Source organism: Eumetopias jubatus, unplaced genomic scaffold (genome assembly GCF_037043125.1).
Source record: "Eumetopias jubatus isolate StellerSeaLion01/CBP00866 unplaced genomic scaffold, mEumJub1_p1.0 scaffold_15, whole genome shotgun sequence".
NCBI lineage: Eukaryota > Metazoa > Chordata > Mammalia > Carnivora > Otariidae > Eumetopias > Eumetopias jubatus.
Genome location: NW_028274821.1, coordinates 44996615 through 45016207, shown reverse-complemented (window position 1 = coordinate 45016207; position 19593 = coordinate 44996615). Strand labels below are relative to the sequence as shown.

The window sequence follows — 19593 nt, the reverse complement described above, 5'->3', positions numbered from 1 at the left end:
AATAGATTGAACCCCCCTTAAACGTCCAAATATATCATTATGCATATAAACAATTTAATTGGTCACCTTCAGGGGATGACAGCAAACCCTGTTAACTGTTAAATAAAGGGAAAGAATCAACAATTTGTCCTTCTTTATATATATATATAGTAAGATTTTATTTATTTATTTTGGAGAGGATGCAAGGGGCAGAGAGTGAGACAAAGAGTCCCAAGCAGACTCTACACTGAGTGTGCAGCCCGACACTGAGATCAGACCTGAGCAGAAACCAAGAGTTGGACTCCCAACTGACTATGCCACCCAGGTGCCCTATTTTTCCTTATATCTTTACCACTAGATAAAATAGTAAATGAGGGAAAATTTCTATCATAAAAACATTGCTACTAACAGAAGAAAAAGAAATGGTATCTTGGTCAGTTTGGACTGCTATAATAAATTACCTTAGACTGAGTGATTTACACAACAAACATGTATTTCTCACAGCTCTGGAGGCTGGGAGTTGGCGATCAGGGTGTCAGCCTGGTTGGGTTTTGGTGAAGACCCTTCAAGTTTGCAGAATTCACTTCCCTTTGTATCCTCAAATACAGAGACGAAAGAGCAGAAAGTAAGGAAGCTCTCCTGTGACTCTTGTAAGGGCATTAATCCTGTTGAGGAGGGTTCCACGCTTATGACCTCATCTAATCCTAATTAATTTCCAAAGGCCCCACCTTCTAATACCATCACATTGAGGAGTAGGGTTTCAACATAGGAATTGGGGGGAGGGAGGCACCAATGTTCAGTTCCTAACAAATATTAAATTAAAATTTTGACATTTTGCAATCCCCAGTAAATTAATAGATCTAGGCATTCAGCATCAATGCCTGTCAATGGCATAAATAAAGCTATGTGCAGCCTGATGAAACAACATACACCAACCATCACCTCGACTTGCCAAAGGGATCATACCTGAATCTCATCAATCCTCTGGATCCAGGTGCTGATTTGAAGGAAATACAGAGGACAGAGACAAAAGAACATGTTGAACTGCAGCAAAGATGCAATCAGTAAAACCCAGACTAAGGGATATTATTCAGGTCAAACAGCCCCAGTTCCTCAATAGAAAAGATGTAAGGAAAAAAAAAAAGGAGTAGGGGAGGATGGAGGAAAGCCTGTATATTAAGTGATATTAGTAAAAAAAAAAACAAATCCGGGAAAGACTGAAAAAAAAAAAATGAAGAAGGAGGCAAGGCAAGTGTAAAAAGGGTAAGAATGAAATACAGTGTCTAGAGAAGCATATTTAAGTGGTGAAACTATAAGACAATGCAAAGAAGTGATTACCATAAAAGTGAGAATGGTGGTTCTTTTCTTGGGAAAGGAGTGGTTTTTGGGATGGCTGGAAAAGTTTTATTTCTTGTCCTTGGTGGTAGTTATAAGGGCATTCACCTAGAATAATATATTAAGCTATTTTTAAAAATGTAAATGAGATTGCTGGCATATAAATCTGAGTGGAGTGGCACATGAATTTGCCATTTTCTGAACCTTATTCTCTGGCCTTCGCATTCTTTATTTATGCTACTTAATACCCATCGAATAAAGCCCCCTCAGAGGCAGTTTTGCTGCTTGCAACTAAAGAAACTAATTGATATAAGTGGACTTGGCAAGTTACTATTAGTGGTGAGGTGGGTATAGAAAACTTTTGGGAGAACATTTTTTTTTTAAGATTTTATTTATTCATTTGTCAGAGAGAGAGAGAGAGCACGCGCACAAGCAGGGGTAAAGGCAGGCAGAGGGAGAAGGAGGCTCCCTGCTGAGCAAGAACACTCCCCCCGCCCCCCCCCCCTCCTTGCAGGGCTTATGACCTGAGCCAAAGGCAGATGCTTAAGTGACTGAGTCACCCAGGCGTCCCGGGAGAAATTTTTCTGTAATAAGAAATGGAATAGTAGCTAGAAGGCATTGGGGTCAAAGGAATTATTTTTCTTTAAACAATGGAAGATAGCATAGCATGTTTGTATATTTATGGGAAGAATTGGTGATGCAGGGGGGAATAAAGGACAAACGCTGGAGCAAACTCTTTGAGTAGGAGAAAAGGAATATGACCCATCGAATAAGTCAAAGGACTAATCTTAGGGAGGCACATCTTGATACAGCTAGATTATAAGAGAGAAGGAAGACTATATGGGCAAAGACATAGGCAGGTTGGTAAATTGTTGGTAGGTTTTTTCTGGAAGCATCTATTAACTAGGACAAAAAACACTGAGAGGAGGGGAAAGAAGTGTTGGAGTAAGGGAAGAAAAGATGTATAATTGTACGGAGAGTGAGATTTAGGAAAAACAGGGTGGAGAGGTCAGGCCTAAGATCCCATGTGTCATGAAGTTTGAATGACAACAGGCATCATGATCGTGTTTAGGGGCTAAGTTGCACGTGTGGGGTAGGCAGAAAACTGGATTTAATAGGGATTTGGGTTCTGCCAGATAAATCTGGCAAGGAGAGAAAGGGGCCAGAGAGCTGAGAAGAGGTGGAGGAACTGAGAGGCCAGGGCATTGAAAGGTCACCTATAGATATGGAAATCACCAAAAATTACCCTAAGAGGAACGCTGGAGAAACAATTAAATCTAAATCTTCTGAAAATGAGGTACAGCACCAAATCTTAATACATAACCTCCGAAAGCAAGAGTTGTGGGTGAAAACATAAAATTCAAAGGAGCTGGTTTTAGGGAAGCAGTAATCGCCAGAAGTGGCAATGAGAAATGAGTAGGCTACCCACCCCATTTCCAGGGTGCGAGAGAGAAAACAGTCGTCAGTGGAGAGGGCTGCAGGGGGAAGCTGTTTGCTTAGGGGAGAGCCAGATACTTACAGCATGAAGATGAAAGGAACATTCAGCATTTGAGGGCATACAAGATTTCACTAATAACAGACCTGGGGCTTAGTGGTTAGATGTCGTTACATCTCACAGCTACTGAGATAGGTTAGGATGGAACCCAATGCTTTTTCCACTACACCGAGCCACAGTCCTAAAGCTACATTTTTTTTATCTGACGAAATCGACCTATAGGAGCACAAGGAACCACAGACACAAGACGTCAGAAAGCGCGAAATCGCGGGGCTCTAGCCAAGATAGCGCTTGAAGTTACGCAAGCGCAAAAGAGTTTGCTGGCAACGCAATGCACTGTGGGTTTTGTAGTTTTTCGGCTGGGCCTGACGGGAAGAGATAGAGAACAGGGTGCATTGCATGGCGGGAAATATAGTCGGCCGTAGAAGTCCCTCCTCCACCGGAAGCCAGGCAGCGCCAGCGCTTACCGCTTTTCCGGAAGCGCGGGAGTCTTGTTTTTTGTAGGCCTCGCTTAGGCAGCTGTACCGTAGTACCGTTAAAGGTTCCGTTTCCCTGAGACTTTATGGCCATTTGAGGCGACATGGCTGCGGGCAAGAGAGGAACAGGTGGTGGCAATGGAGGGGCCGCCGCTACCTCAGGCTGCCCGTAGGGAGGGAGCCTGAAGGCCCTCTGAGTCGTTTGGGCCTGTGCTTACTTCCTTTGCAGTGATACTGCCTGACAGCGAAGATGAGCTCGATCTGGGTCACCTCTTTCGAGAAGGAGCATCTCTGGATGTATCTGCAGGCGCTCGGTTTCGAGCCAGGCCCGGCCACCATTGCCTGCGGAAAGATCGTGTCGCACACGCACCTCGGAGTGTAAGGAACCGGGGCTGCTGGGGCGGGGGAATCCGAGCGGGGACGCGCTGCTGTGACCCACCCTTTCGCGAACCTCGCAGGGTGATGACTCAAGTAGTCCAACGGTTATTGTGTGCCAGCACTGGCTACAAAGCCCTTGCTCCTTGTGGCTGCCAACCTGGTGGCAGAAACTATCAATCACGGAACCGTGCCAGGAACGCTTTGTAAGGGGGTCGTGTCTGCAATTCGGGCAAGACTGGAGGGGCAGCTTTTTTTTTTTAAAGATTTTATTTATTTATTTGACAGAGAGAGACACAGCGAGAGAGGGAACACAAGCAGGGGGAGTGGGAGAGGGAGAAGCAGGCTTCCCGCGGAGCAGGGAGCCCGATGCGGGGCTCGATCCCAGGATTCTGGGATCATGACCTGAGCCGAAGGCAGACGCCCAACGACTGAGCCACCCAGGCGCCCCTGGAGGGACAGCTTAATCCTTTAGTGGTGATGCTGGGTGGTCTGTGAAGTCCAGGGAGGGATGGCGAGTTGGTCGTGGAAGGATGTGAGAACAGTATGTTCAACGGCTTTAGGACTCAAGGAGCCTTTCAAGGTGGTGGTTCTCTACAATTTTTACTTTTTTTTTTTTAAAGATTTTATTTATTTATTAGAATGAGAGAGAGAGAGAGAGAGAGAGCACATGAGAGGGGGGATGGTCAGAGGGAGAAGCAGACTCCCCGCCGAGCAGGGAGCCCGATGCGGGACTCGATCCCGGGACTCCAGGATCATGACCTGAGCCGAAGGCAGTCGCTTAACCAACTGAGCCACCCAGGCGCCCCTACAATTTTTACTTTTTGAATTAGCAAACTGAGCCATTCCGTAGTTCAGAAAAAAATAGTAGAAAAGGGTATTAAGATGGAAAGTAAAAATCCCTTCCTGGTTTGTCACTAATATAATAGTTATGATCATAAATTTAGATACTTTGTATGTACTTATGAATGTAAACTTATCAACTTAGGGAGTATTATCTTTCCCACTATAGCCCAAGAGAAATTTGAGATACATAGGCTATTTCCTGTTCTCCCTCTTTGACTTTTCAGATTGTTATTTCAGTTCTTCCAGTAGCACTGTTCTAATAACGTGCTTAGACGTCTATTTCTTGATGTATGTGTCAAAGGATCTCGTCATTCCCCACTATGTAATTTCATAATGAAAGTAGTTATTATTTATAAGATAATTCATTAGCTCACCTGCACTTCCCTGCCCTCCCCTGCCTTCTTTTTGACTTTTTTCAAATGTATGCTGTTTTACTGTCAAAGGTTAGAGCCATAATTTTTACTAGTTAACTATTTGTTTAGAAGTTATTATTATTTACATGTAGAAGTGCTTTGTCTAGAAGCCTATTCTAAAAATTGACAACCAGTGGATAGCATTTATAAAGTTATAATTATGTATTAATAAATAGTCCAGTTATTTCACATCATTTAATTGCCCACAGTATAGTTTCATTTTCTCTGTACTGGCAGAGAAGCTTGAAGCTTCTCCAGGCTTCCACTGAGAATGCTTACCATTGCCACTGCATCCTTCTGTCCAGTGTTTAGCAACTTGAGTTTTCTCTCCAACTGCAGTCTGTTTTCTGCCTTTGAAAATTGGTTAAAATCTGTTAAGTGCTCGGCTCCCTCCTCCCCAGCACTGTCATAGATTATCCCTTAGAGTCATTTCAGTGGGTTGTTGGGAGGGATCTATCATTTTGAAACAGGTGTCCTCTTTAAAATGCTTCAGGCATGAATGTATTGTCAAATTTACTTAATTCTTTTTTAGATTTTTAAATTCACATGTATATGATTTGGGTACACAGTGGTGAACAGAATAGACATAAACTTTCCCCTTGCAGAATTTCAGTCTAGTGGATGAACAAACCTTCAACAAATATCTTATATGTGTGTGACACTTATATAATAAGTGTCAAAGCGAAGACAACAGGATACTATGTGAAAAAATATCAGGCTTGAGAGATGATAAGGAAGGATCTTCCTTTGTGTTTGTTGAGGAATAGAAACATTTCAAGGACAAGAGTTGTTTGACTTATGGATAAGCATGGGAACTTTAATCTTAACTCTTTTTTTTCAACTCGAGAACAAAGCTTTATCTGTTCAGAGGAGTACTCCCCTATATTTTGTTGTGCATTCCAGTGCCTCACAGATCCTTTTGTAATTGCCTAACTCCTAAGCCAGTTTCTTTCTTTTTTTTTTTTAAGATTTTATTTATTTATTCGACAGAGAGAGACACAGCGAGAGAGGGAACACAAGCAAGGGGAGTGGGAGAGAGAGAAGCAGGCTTCCTGCTGAGCAGGGAGCCCGACGCAGGGCTCGATCCCAGGACCCTGGGATCATGGCCTGAGCCGAAGGCAGTCGCTTAACCAACTGAGCCACCCAGGCGCCCCAAGCCAGTTTCTTTTTAGAGTCTGAAAATGAGGAATCACCCAATTGAGCTATCCCTACAGATAATTGTTGAAAATGTACTGAACATGGAAATATCTCAGATCTCTGTTCTAAGTATTAAAAATATTTTATATTAGCACATTGAGAGAATATCCTTAGATATATTCTATTATGTTCTAATGAACTTCCCCCCGCTCTTTTTGATAATGTCCTCAGTTTCTTCTGGGACCTTTTCTTTATAGTTATTTGCTTCTTTTGCTTTTAACTTCTTTTAATACTCTAGTGGTAAACTATTCTGTTTTGCACCCATGCAGGTGACCTTTTTATACTAGAGTAATGGGGGAGGGCTGTTACAATTTTTTATCTGATAACTTTGACAGGTTCTTTTCCTTCTTGAGTGTAAACTTTAACTTCTTTTGGGATATGTGCTCCATTTTTATCCCCTTTTCACTTATCCGGAGAACTTAAATTGCTTTTTTTTTTCCCATTTCCCCTACTACTACTCATACTTCACTGCCAGGACTTTGGAAGATGGTGGCTATATCTCTGTGCCAAGTTTGACTTGTTTTGCCTTGGGGATTGCCAAAGTGTAGTTTAAAATCCTGCAGGTGGGCCATGCAGCACAACGGGATATCTTGAGGTGGATCCTTTTCATCAGCAGGTTGTTGCTGTAGATGAAGTTTAGAAAACTCTCCTCCAGGCTCTGGCAGTCCCTCAAGCCTGAATTTTCTGTCTTACCAGACACAGGGGTGTGAGGAGTGGACATCCCTCTTAGAACAGTGGCTGATGACTCTCGCCTGTGGCTGCCATACTGCCCTTGGGTTAACTCTTGATTCCTTATAGCTGTGTAGCATTTCTAATAAGGTTTAGTTTGTTGTTGTTGTTATTTTTAACATAATTGTATTTTTTTAGGCTTGTCTTGATTAGTTAGGAAAATCAGGACAATCAAAACTTTAAAAGAGTTGGTAGAATTACATTATATAAATAGGGTGGTTCTGGGGTTAGAATGTAAATGGTAAAGACCCTGGACTCTGGGGTCAGATGACACATTTCAAATCACTGCTCTTCCACTTCCCAATTATATGATTTTGGATAGTTTTGGCAAATTATCTAACCTCTCTAAATTTAAAAATTTCTCACCTATATAATGAGAATAATTAAACTACAATCGGATGCCATTAGAATTAATCCATAGTAAAGCAGCTAGCACAGTATTTAACTTCATGATTGTGGTGAAGAGTAGATGAGTTATTGCCTGTAAAAGGCTTAAAATAATACCTGGGAAATGATAAACTATTGGTAGCTATTTTTATTGTTATTTGGTAAAAGTTGGTTTGTATCATCTTCAGCATATCATAGGCCATGGTTTTCTCTCCACCTAATTAGGTTTTCCTTTTCTTTTTGTAGAATATTTTTGCGATAAAGGAAGTTCTTCCAGTTTTCTATTTGATCAGTATTATTGGAATAGAAAATAAAAGCTTATTGTTTTTCTTAATGATTTATAAAAATGTACATGAATAAAAAAGTAATTTGCTTTGCCCTCTTGAAGAGAATGAAAAATACTAATTTGTTAAACTCTTACACAGCTTTTGATGCTGTTTAGTTTTATTAACCATTTTCCTTTTTTTTTATTTTCCTGCTTCTATTTCTTTTTAAACTACTAGGAACATGTTTGACAAGTTGAACCGTGATGCCTTTCAAATCGTTTCTTATTTTTTGTTTCAAACGCTGGACCAGTCTCTCACTAAAGAAGTTTTCAAGTGAGTCAAGTTATTTTATTTCCTTTTTGTAAGTAGTCATTCTCAAATTTGAAAAGGGAGTATGCTCTGATATAAGCCAGAATTTCAACTTTGGCCTTTCACTAGTATGAATGCATGTCACAAAAGTCAGGTTTGAGTCTTATAAATTTAGTGTTTAACCTTTGTAAATCTGAGTGATTTTTCTTTGGTACTTATCTTAAAATCATATATTTTAAAATCATTGATTATTTCATAAATAAGACTTTTGTTTTATAAAATTAATTCCTAACGTTCTTCTTAGTCACAATTATTAGGCAGAACAGTTAATTGGTACCAGTCTATCTATGTAGTTTTGCATTACTTTTTTTTTGTTTTTTTGCTGATTGCCCCCTACCTTACTCCTTTTCCTGTAGGCAATGTTACTTGTTTTGTCTATTTTTACTTTTTAAGTGTCTCTAAATCATTATTATTATTATTATTATTATTTTTAAAGATTTTATTTATTTATTCGTGAGAGAGAGAGAGAGGCAGAGGGAGAAGCAGGCTCCCAAGGAGCAGGGAGCCCGATGTGGGACTCGATCCCAGGACTCTGGGATCATGACCTGAGCCGAAGGGAGACGCTTAACCATCTGAGCCACCCAGGCGCTCTAAATCCTTATTTTTGTCAGTGATATATAGAAGTGTCAAGTGCTGTAGGTGAAAATCATTCCTATTAAGTTTAGTCTAATGTTAGATACTGTTGAATATTAAATAGTCAAAGGAGATAAAAACATGAATACCACTAAACCTTGGTTCCAAGTTATTTTCCAGGTGATTTTGGGGCTTCTACCACCAGAAAAAATGTTAAAATTTGTTTTAATATTTATATTGTGCTATTATCCTCTTAAATAGAAAAGCTCAGGGTCAGGGGCGCCTGGGTGGCTCAGTCGTTAAGTATCTCCTTTCAGCTGGGTCGTGATCCCAGGGTGCTGGGATCGAGCCCCGCATCGGGCTCCGTGCTCCGCGGGAAGCCTGCTCCTCCCTTTCCCACTCCCCCTGCTTGTGTTCCCTCTCTCGCTGTGTCTCTTAAACTCACCAACCAGAAAATATCACTATTGACATTCCAGCCTTTTAGTCCTTTTTTTCCATGCATACTTAATTTTTTATATGACTATAGAATGTATGTTATGACATAGAAATATTAAAAAATGGGGCCCTAAACAAATAATTATGCCTCAGAATAAAAATTTTTCAGGGGAAACAATAGGTAAATTTTTTTTAAAGATTTTATTTATTTATTTGACAAAGAGAGACACAGTGAGAGAGGGAACACAAGCAGGGGGAGTGGGAGAGGGAGAAGCAGGCTTCCCGCTGAGCAGGGAGCCCGATGCGGGGCTTGATCCCAGGACCCCGGGATGATGACCTGAGTCGAAGGCAGATGTTTAACGACTGAGCCACCCAGGAGCCCCAATAGGTAAATTTTAAGTCTATTATTTTTGACTAAAACAGAGGCAAAACTTTTCAATAATTTTATATATTGTCTATCCACAAAACAGCACACACTGACTGTGATATGGGTTATCTCTAGGAGTCCAAAGCTCTCATGTCATTCCTTCTGAGCTCTTCTTGTGCAACCATTTATGTTTCTCTCTCTCTTTTTTCCCCCCAGGCTTAACATACTAATTTATTTATACCATCTTTTTGCATTAGTCCAGTGAATCCACTGAGAGTGTTGTCTTCTTTAGCTGATTTGTAGTAATTTTAATGGTGATTCATTCCTTCATTTAACATATTATACACTGATGATTTGTGGTAAACTGAACTCAACCTTCTAGTAACTTATAAAGAAAAAGACCCAATTTCTCACAGGTTGGTGTCCTTCTTTAGTTGAAATCTACAAATGTTAGCCTTGGTTCATTTAGTATTAATGTTTCTAGTATAGGACATAAGTTTCATGTTTGAAAATTTGGCTGAGTTTTTTTGTTCATAATTCTAATGCTTTTATATCTGTTTTTAAGGCTTTGTTGGCCTCCATTTGACCAAAAGAGTGACACTGAATTCCGGAAACATTGCTATGAATGGTTAAAAAAGATTTCTGTAAGTATTCTCTTTCTGGAAGGTGTAAACTTAGATAAAGTTAAAAACTACATTAAATTTTATTTTTGGCTTTATTGAAGTATAATCGTACATTAATTTTTTGGAGGTGAAATCTTTTTAATGCTTTTATGCTAACAGTATAATAGCAAGGAAATATTTGTTACAATAATATTTTTGATGGTTTTTGGTTAGGATTCTGCATATTTCTAGGAAACCATCTTTGTTGCCTGAGATGCATTGGAAACAGGTTTCTGAGTTCCTGGGAGTTTATGTCATAGTTTTTGTTTAAAGAAAACTTTTTGATGATAGAATACTTTAGCTTGTATCCCCATATAGTATCAATAATTGTGGCTTTATATTATAATAATACTAATAATTACAATTTTTTAAAGATTTTATTTATTCATCTGAGACACAGGGATACAGAGAGAGAGAGCATGAGCAGGGGGAGAGGCAGAGGGAGAGAGAGAAGCAGACTCCCTGCTGAGCCAGGAGCCCGGTGCGGGGCTTGATCCAGGACCCTGGGATCATGACCCAAGCCGAAGGCAGACTCTTAACCATCTGAGTGACCCAGGCGCCCCTATTATAATTATTTTTTTGTGACTAAGTCCACCAAGAGTTTAGAAAGATTCAAATATTCAACTTCTGGTTCAAATGGAATAATCCTACGTAGGAATTATGGCTATTATTATTACTATTATTTTTAAAGATTTATTATTTATTTGAGAGAGAGCACGTGTGAGGCATGGGGTAGGGGGAGGAGAGGAAGAGGGAGAGAGATATTTTAAGCAGAGTTTGTGCTGAGCACAGAGCCAGAAGTGGGACTCGATCTCATGACCCTGAGATCATGACCTGAGCCAAAACCCAAGAGATACCTAACCATCTGTGCAACTGGGGTGCCCTGGAATTATGGTTATTGCTGAGAAGGTTATTATTGATAAGATCTTCAAATCATCTGATTTCTTTTTTTCATAGGTGGAATGTGGAAGTAGCTTTCCTCAAGTTGTTGGGTCCCTATTTCTTTCTCCTGGTGGTCCTAAGTTTATTCATCTGATGTATCATTTTGCAAGATTTGTTGCAATAAAATATATAAAAACCCATTCTAAAAGTAAGTTAAATTTTTAGTAGGAATTTTTTTTGTTTTGAGTTTTAAATTTTTACTGTTTTTCATAATTTGTAATTCATAAAGAGATTTTAATAAAGCAAGGTAAGATAAAAACATTAAATTACCTCACAAGGTAATAGTTAATATTCTACTGGAACTGTAGTTTGAAAGCCTCTAATGAACGTAAGTAACTATTCAGATAATTTTATTATGTTTTTTTTTTTAAAGATTTTATTTATTTATTTGACAGAGACACAGCGAGAGGGAACACAAGCGGGGGGAGTGGGAGAGGGAGAAGCAGACTTCCCGCCCAGCAGGGAGCCCGATGCGGGGCTCATGACCCAAGCCGAATGCAGATGCTTAATGACTGAGCCACCCAGGCGCCCTAATTTTATTATGTTCTAATATAGGGGTGGGAAACATTTTCTATATAAGGTCAGATAGTAAATATTTTAGGCTTTGGGGACTATATAGGGTCTCTTTCACTTATACCTCTTTGTGGGTTTTTTTTTTTTTTTAAATACAACCCTTTAAAACCATGGAAAGCATTCCTAACTTGCTGACCTCACAGAACTAGCCAGAGGGCTAAATTAAATTAGACTTGCAGGTTATAGTTTGCATCTAATACATTGTATTAAATGTTGTGTTGTGTTAGGTTTACTTTGGCTTCTGTCAGTGTGTGGGAATTTTTTTGTTAGAAATTACTGTTTCAAAGGGGTTTGATCTGTTTCCTAATTCATAGAAACAAAATATTTGATTTTTAAGCTAAGACTTAAAAGAATGCTTTTTGTAGTTTATTAAACATGCTGTTTTGTTTGATTGGTTTATGGTAATAAAACATGGATAGGCAAATACAGAAAAGTTGATGCAATAAAGCCCCATCCATCTTCCAATTTCTAGAAGCAACCATTGCTGACATTTTGGTGTATTTTCTTCTAGTTTTTTTTTTTCCTTGCACATACTATTTCTATACATATTTATTATTTTAAGTAAGTAATATTTTTCATGATTCAAAAATCAAAAAGTGAAAAATTTCTCTACCTAATTCACCTTTATAGGAACAACTAGTGTAATCAAGAATACAGGCAAATATATATATATATCTACATACGTTTTTTTAAACCTTAAATGGTGACATACATTGGGTTTTGATTCTTGTGTTTTTCACACAACAGTAGATATTGGGGCGCGTGGGTGGCTCAGTTGGTTAAGCGACTGCCTTCAGCTCAGGTCATGATCCTGGAGTCCCGGGATCGCGTCCCACATTGGTCTCCTGCTCAGCAGGGAGTCTGCTTCTCCCTCTGACCTTCTTCCCTCTCGTGCTCTCTATCTCTCATTCTCTCTCTCTCAAATAAATAAATAAAATCTTTAAAAAAAAAGTTGAATACCCACAACAGTATATATTGGAGATCATCTCATATCAGTTCAGAGAGCTTCTTTATTCTCTGTCTTTAGAACTGCATATTTAAATGATATACCATAATAGGTTTTTTTTTTTTTAAAGATTTTATTTATTTATCTGACAGAGAGACACAGCGAGAGAGGGAACACAAGCAGGGGGAGTGGGGGAGGGAGAAGCAGGCTTCCCTTGGGGCAGGGAACCCGATGTGGGGTTCGATCCCAGGATTCTGGGATCATGACGTGAGCTGAAGGCAGACGCTTAACGACTGAGCCACCCAGGCGCCCCCATAATAGGTTTTTTTAACCAGTCTTTTGTTGACCAACATTTGGCTTCCCCCCACTTTTTTTTTTGCTACAAATACAATGCTACAGTGATAAGCTTTATATATATATATATATATATATATATATATATATGACTTTGTGTGTTCAAGTATATATACACATGTACACATGTATTACATATATATACACATACACACATGCATACACACACCATATATATATGTACATAGATACATATGCACACATATAGGTATATATGGTGTGTGTGTGTGTGTGTATGTATGTATGTATGTAATTCCTGAAGACTATTTGCTTGGTCAAAGGAATTGTGCATTGTAATTTGCTAGTTATTATCAGAGTATTTTCTGTAGATATTGGACAACCAGTGAATGGAGAATTTCTGTTTTCCCAGAGAATTTCTGTTTTCCCAGAGGCTCAGCAACATTGTGTGTGGCCAGACATTTTTATCTTTTTAATCTGAAGGTTAAAATGGAATCTCAGGGTGGTTTTAATTTGTATTTCTCTTATTTAGTTAGACTGAAAATTGTTTCATATATTTAAGAGCAATTTGTATTCTTTTTGTACTCTGTATTCATAATTGTTGTCCATTTTTCTCTTAAGTTATTGCTTTTTTCATTTTATAGGAGCTCTTATTTATTATCATTTCTCTATGATGTGATATGTAAACCTTTTTTTCCAGTTTATATTCTGTGCATGTTTTTTTTTAAAGATTTTTATTTATTTATTTGACAGAGAGAGAGTGACAGTGGGAGAGGGAACACAAGCGGGGGGGTGGAAGTGGGAGAAGCAGGCTTCCTGCTGAGCAGGGAGCCCGATGCGGGGCTCGATCCCAGGAGCCTGGGATCATGACCTGAGCCGAAGGCAGCCGCTTAACGACTAAGCCACCCAGGCGCCTCATGTGCATGATTTTTAAAATCTTATACATGTGATCTTGCTGTATAAGTATTTGCATATTTAAAATTTAATGCAGCATAAGCATTGTTACCAGTTTTTCTTTTCATAGATGGTCTACTCCAATTACACGTAGCCCAAAGTATTTTATATGAAATATGTATGTTTGGATTTAGCAAGAGTTTGTTGTGCATAAGGCTTCTTTTTTTTTTTTTTAAGATTTTATTTATTTATTTGACAGAGCGAGAGCAGGAACACAAGCAGGGGGAGTGGGAGAGGGAGAAGCAGGCTTCCCGCTGAGCAGGGAGCCCGATGCGGGGCTCGATCCCAGGACCCTGGGATCATGACCCGAGCCTAAGGCAGACGCTTAACGACTGAGCCACCCAGGCTCCCTGTGCATAAGGCTTCTAAGCATGGGTTGTCCTATTTCCTATTTCTGATTTAAAGCAATTCTAGTCAATGTGTTTAGTGTCCAGATGACTTCTACATTCAGTGAACTCATCCCCGGTTAAATACTTAGAATTTGTGGTTTCTTTGGGGTAGCACTGGCACCTGGATTAGTAATGTTAAGTGCAGTGGAGTGGTCCCTGTTTTCCAGAATATCTCCTTATTGTATTGAGCCATCTTAAAGTAGGATTTATTATAGCTAAAAATGTGGACCGTGAAATGTTTGGATGGATTGTTATCAGGGTCTGCTTTGATCATTAGTAACATAGGCAAGAGTTATTTGAGAAATGGAGACTGGTTTTGATTGGTTGTCCTGTTGGTCTTACTAGATAGAAAAATAAGATGATGGCAGCAAAGGAGGTGTGATCTCACCTCATCTCTTTTAATTGATTTTCTTTTTTGTGAAAAGATCCTGTTAAGAAGTTGCTTGTGTATAACAATGTATTTGTTCATGGATATATCAAGCTTTGATAATAAGAATTATTTGGAGCAGATAGACTTCAGAGTTTTTAATTACATAAAACAACTCAACTTCAGATACCCTTTTTTAGTTGCCTACTTGAAAATAGGTTTCCTTGCTTTCGTTAAAATTAGTTGTATCTGTTTATGTGGCATACCACATAGCTGTTCGTTGTATGAGTTGTTAGTCTCTTAAAATTAGTTTCAAATATTTGATGTTTGATATTTGATAATTTCTATGATCTCATTTGTTTTCCATGTAGATTCTTCTATACGTTTTACCGAGACATTTAATGTAAAGCCACAAGATATGCACAAATGCATTGCCAGATGCCATGTAGCACGTAATAGATTTTTACATGTTTTGCAAAGAGAAGACTGTGTTACCCGAAAGTATCAGGAAAATGCACAGTAAGTAATACATTGATAGTTAGAAAATGAAAATTCCAGGGGTGCCTGGGTGGCCCAGTTGGTTAAGCATCTGACTCTTGGTTTTGGCTTAGGTTGTGATCTCGGGGTTGTGAGATCTAGCCCTGCTCGGCTCTGCACTGGGTGTGGAGTCTGCTTAAGATTCTCTCTCTCCCTCTCCTTCTGCCCCTCTCTCGTACTCTCTCTCTCTCTTTTTCCCCCACCCCTCCCAAAAGAAAATGAAAATTCCTTTCTTCTTGAACAGATGTCATTAGTGTACCTTCAGTGGCAGTAATCCATGCCTACCACAGAACCCCTTCGTGTCCTCTTTTCATTTTAAAGCCAGATAACTTCTTCTTCTTCTTTTTTTTAAGATTTTATTTATTTGACAGAGACACAGGGAGAGAGGGAACACAGCAGGGGGAATGGGAGAGGGAGAGAGGCAGGCTTCCTGAGGAGCAGGGAGCCTGATGCGGGGCTCGATCCCAGGACGCTGGGATCGTGACCTGAGCTGCACGCAGATGCTTAATGACTGAGCCACCCAGGCGCCCCAAAGCCAGATAACTTCTGAATACGGTATTTTAAAACTTCGCATACTGTACATAAAACTTTAGAGCAAAGGAAAATATTACCTTAGTTTAAAAATTCAGTATCTTAGGTGTTTTTCTTTTTTTAACATGGATATATATTTTTAAGCTGTAATTATTGTGCTCATTCTATTTTGTATTATTTTTCTCTTCATATTCTGTAAATTTTTCCATATTGCCATAGTAATTGCTTTTATTCAAAATTATTTTTATTTTTAAAATTTTCTAAAATATATTCCTTTTAGTATCTAAATGGTCTGTTGAGTATCCATTAAGTAGATACTGCATCAAGTAGGTATTCCATAGTTTCTTTAACCTTCTCATCTAGTTATATTTAGGTTCCTCTTGTCAGCAATTTTTTTTTCCACTTTATAAAATTTATTAAGAAGTAGGCACAAAACAATCCAGCCTGTTCTAAGTATGATGAAGTTCATACCCAAAGGAAGACACGTTGCATTTGTGATGACAGGATTAGTCAGTCTTCTAGTCAGATGAGACAATGGGAGTCTTCCTTTGTCGGAGGAGGAAGCCAACCATACCAAATGGAACTCTATGTCTAGGGAATGCCTCTGTCCAGTGGTACTTTTCTGTGATAATGGAAATGCTATATAACTGCATTATCCAACATAGTAGCCAATAGTCATGCACTGCTACTGAACATTTTAAATGTATCTAATATGACTAAGGAACTGAGTTTTTTATTATTTTAAATTTAAATATAAATAGCTGTATGTGGTTTGGCATTGTGAGCAAATTTTTTTTTTTTGAGTTACTTCTGTGTGCCAAATATTGTTTAGGCATGGTCCTACAGCATTAAATAAGACAAGCAAGGTTCCTACTTTCAAGAAATAGAGTGTGTCTAATTTTATATGATTATAAACAACTACAGTAAGACAACTTTTTAAATGTGTCATCTCTTGTGAAAACTAGAAAATCCTTTGAAATTACCTTGAAACTACAATGTTGCCTGTTGTAGGTAACATTTAAATTTATCCCCTAAGTATGTGTGACAAGGATAAGAGAGCAGAGTAGTCTTCCAGCATTTTTATTTGAAGACAGTGTATATGAGCCAAGAAGTCCTGGTCCATCTCAAGAGCAACCTGTATATTAGATCATTCCTGTAACTCCTGAAGGAAGTCGAGACTCCTTTAGCTGGCTGCTGGGTGTATTTGGAAGAGTAGTCTTTAGAGGCCTTAAGCAAAGATAAGAGATGGGGAAAATATCAAAGTGGTCTATACCAGTTAATTGTAATGGAATTATAGTTGTCATTTATATGTTTTCTTACAGATTGTCAGTTAAACAAGTACGAAATTTGAGATCGGAATGTATGGAGCAGCAAAACGAACTAAAAAAGTAAGTGACTTAGATCAGAGCTGGAAGTTGCCTTAGTCAGCTCCTGCATTTTACCAGTAAGAAAACTGAGTCCCATAGGATTAGAACATAATTCTGATTCCTAGTCCAGTTCTTCTAATTTATTGCTTTTGGGGTGCCTGGGTGGCTCAGTCAGTTAAGTGTCTGCCTTCAGCTCAGGTCATGATCCTTGGGTCCTGGGATCGAGCCCTGTGTCAGGCTCCCTGCTCGGTGGGGAGCCTGCTTCTCCCTCTGCCTCTCTTCGTTTGTGCTGTCTTGCTCTCTGTCAAATAAATGAAATCTGTAAAAAAATTTATTGCTTTGAGCTAGAATTTTATTTTTGTTTTTAATTGAAATGGTTGTTAGTGGGTGGATTTATAGATCAGTTCGCTCTTTTGGTGGTAAATTACCATGAGATTTAAAAAAAAAAATGACTAATGAAATCATTTATTTTTTAACTAGGATGGAACCTTATGATGACCAAAGTAATATACAAGAGAAAATCCAAAAGGTGAGGTAACTTTTTATATTTCTGTTTATATTTTAAGGGAGAAATTTAATCTTTCTTACTTTTGTGATGTGCAATGTTGACTGACTTAATTGGACTCTTATATTCTCTGTTTTTGTCATTTGTTTTGTAAAACTTACTTTTTTTTTAAACGTGTTAATAAGTGATATAGAAAGGTATCAATAGGGTGCCTCTAAAAAGTGTGAATATAATGGAAAAATTAACTTATAAGACTAAATATATAGAAAAGCAGTTTTAAATATGGTTAAAAGTTCAGCTTGATTGTAACTTAATCAGTAGTATTAATTTATGTGAATAAAATATGTTAACTGAAGGGAGATGGTAAATATGGAAGAAAAATGAGAAGTCCCATTGAAGCTGGCTTGGCAATAGGGAGGAATCTGGCAGACATAAATAATCTGAGGTTTGGGGCACCTGGGTGGCTCAGTTGTTAAGCATCTGCCTTCGGCTCAGGTCATGATCCCAGGGTTCTGAGATCGAGCCCCGCATTGGGCTCCCTGCTCTGCAGGAAGCCTGCTTCTCCCTCTCCCGCTCCCCCTGCTTGTGTTCCCTCTCTCACGGTCTCTCTCTCTCTCTGTCAAATAAATAAGTAAAATCTTCAAAAAAAAAATAATCTGAGGTTTTCAGAGGATGGCTTTGATGTGAGATTGGAGTGTTTTTAGGCCTTTGTGTTTAGATGAAATCTCTCAAGCCTTTTTGTTCTGTTTTTATGATCACTGAGCTGCTTTGAGTGTTAATTTGGCTTCCCAAACAGTTTGTCACTGGAAAAGGTGAGTCCCCCTCCTCAGGAAATAATTATTCATCCATTCAGTGAGTTTTTATTGACCACCTGCCATGTGCCAAGCATTCTAGATTTAGAGCTACAGCAGTGAGGAGGCAAAATCACTTCCTTCATGGATCGTCCAGCTTCGTGACTGTGAATACTTCTGTTATTGAACATAGTATCTTTGATTGTAAATTTAGTAGGTTGATGTGAAACCTGTTTAAAAGTTTTCACATTGATCTCTCCTGACTTTGGTTAATGTTCACTTTCCCTGAGTGCGGTCAATTTTTTTATCCATCAACAAGATAAAAGTAAAAATCTAAAAACAAACAAACAAAAAATCTGAGAACCAGATCCTGGATCTTTGTCCACCAAGGAAATGTCCTCCTGTAAACCTGTAGACTCCTAGCCAATGAGTCTTCTTTGGGGACAACTTTACCTTGTACCATGGAAAGACACAAACACAATCATGGGTATAATTATTGTATTTCCCTGCCCACCTCCCACCTTTATAAATTGTTTTAAGGCATCACATATGTACAAAAAAGTGCAAAAGTCATAAGTGTCTAGCCTGATAAAATTTCACAAAGTGAATAAGTGTATGTAAGCAGCATAGAGTTTAAGGAACAGAACATTAGCCCAGAAGCCTCAGGCCTCCTTTCATTTACAACCATTTCCCCCCCAAGAGTAAATACTTTTCTCCCTTCTTCCATTAAAGATGAGTTTGCCTCTTCTTGAGCTTTATATACAGGGGAGTATATAGAATATATTCTTTTGTGTTTGTCTTCTTTGACTCATGCTGTTTTATCTGTGCTGTTGTGTGTGTGGGTTGTGGTGTGTTCATTCCCAATGCTATGTAGTGTTTTATGAATATAGCACAACATATTTTTTTTTTTAACTCTACGTAGATGTTTGGGTTAATTGCAGTTTCTGACTATTACAAATAGAAATGCTATGAACATCCTTTAAAATTTTTTTTACTATTTTAATTGAAGTATAGTTGGCACACAATGTTATGTGAGTTTTTGGTGTAGGGCATAGTGATTGAACAACTCTTGTTACACTGTGACCACGAGTGTAGCTACCACCTATAAACATTCTTACACATGCATTTAATGAACATAGACGGGTTAGTATATGCCTAAGATTCTTTGCTTTTAAAGAAGCATGGTTTTTCATATTTTAACCTTTTGAAACTTGAGTGACTTTTATAAAATTGATGTGTAATTTTTTTTCTCCTCCTAAAAATTTTTCATTTCTCCCTGAGAAGTTTCTTTTTCTTTCTTTCTTTCTTTCTTTTTTTTAAGATTTTATTTATTTATTTGAGAGAGATCATGAGCCGAGTGGAGGGGCAGAGGGAGAGGGAGAAGTAGGCTCCCCGCTGAGCAAGGAGCCTGATGCGGGACTTGATCTCAGAACTCTGGGATCGTACCTGAGCCGAAGGCACACGCTTAACCGACC

General features: G+C 38.6%; 1 protein-coding gene and 1 pseudogene across 1 annotated transcript in view; one reads left to right on the top strand and one right to left on the bottom strand.

Moving 5' to 3' along the window:
• Positions 1 to 3282: 3282 nt before the first annotated feature.
• Positions 3283 to 19593, top strand: part of HAUS6 (HAUS augmin like complex subunit 6) — a 44253-nt gene continuing 27942 nt past the window's right edge. Inside the window, exons 1-7 of the mRNA XM_028107270.2 lie at positions 3283 to 3663; positions 7736 to 7831; positions 9808 to 9886; positions 10862 to 10994; positions 14759 to 14906; positions 16778 to 16843; positions 17303 to 17351. Of these exons, the coding sequence (XP_027963071.2) occupies positions 3536 to 3663; positions 7736 to 7831; positions 9808 to 9886; positions 10862 to 10994; positions 14759 to 14906; positions 16778 to 16843; positions 17303 to 17351 (699 nt within the window). The 5' untranslated portion in view covers positions 3283 to 3535. The remainder of the gene's footprint in view (positions 3664 to 7735; positions 7832 to 9807; positions 9887 to 10861; positions 10995 to 14758; positions 14907 to 16777; positions 16844 to 17302; positions 17352 to 19593) is intronic.
• Positions 6241 to 6837, bottom strand: LOC114212418 (gamma-glutamylcyclotransferase pseudogene; annotated as a pseudogene).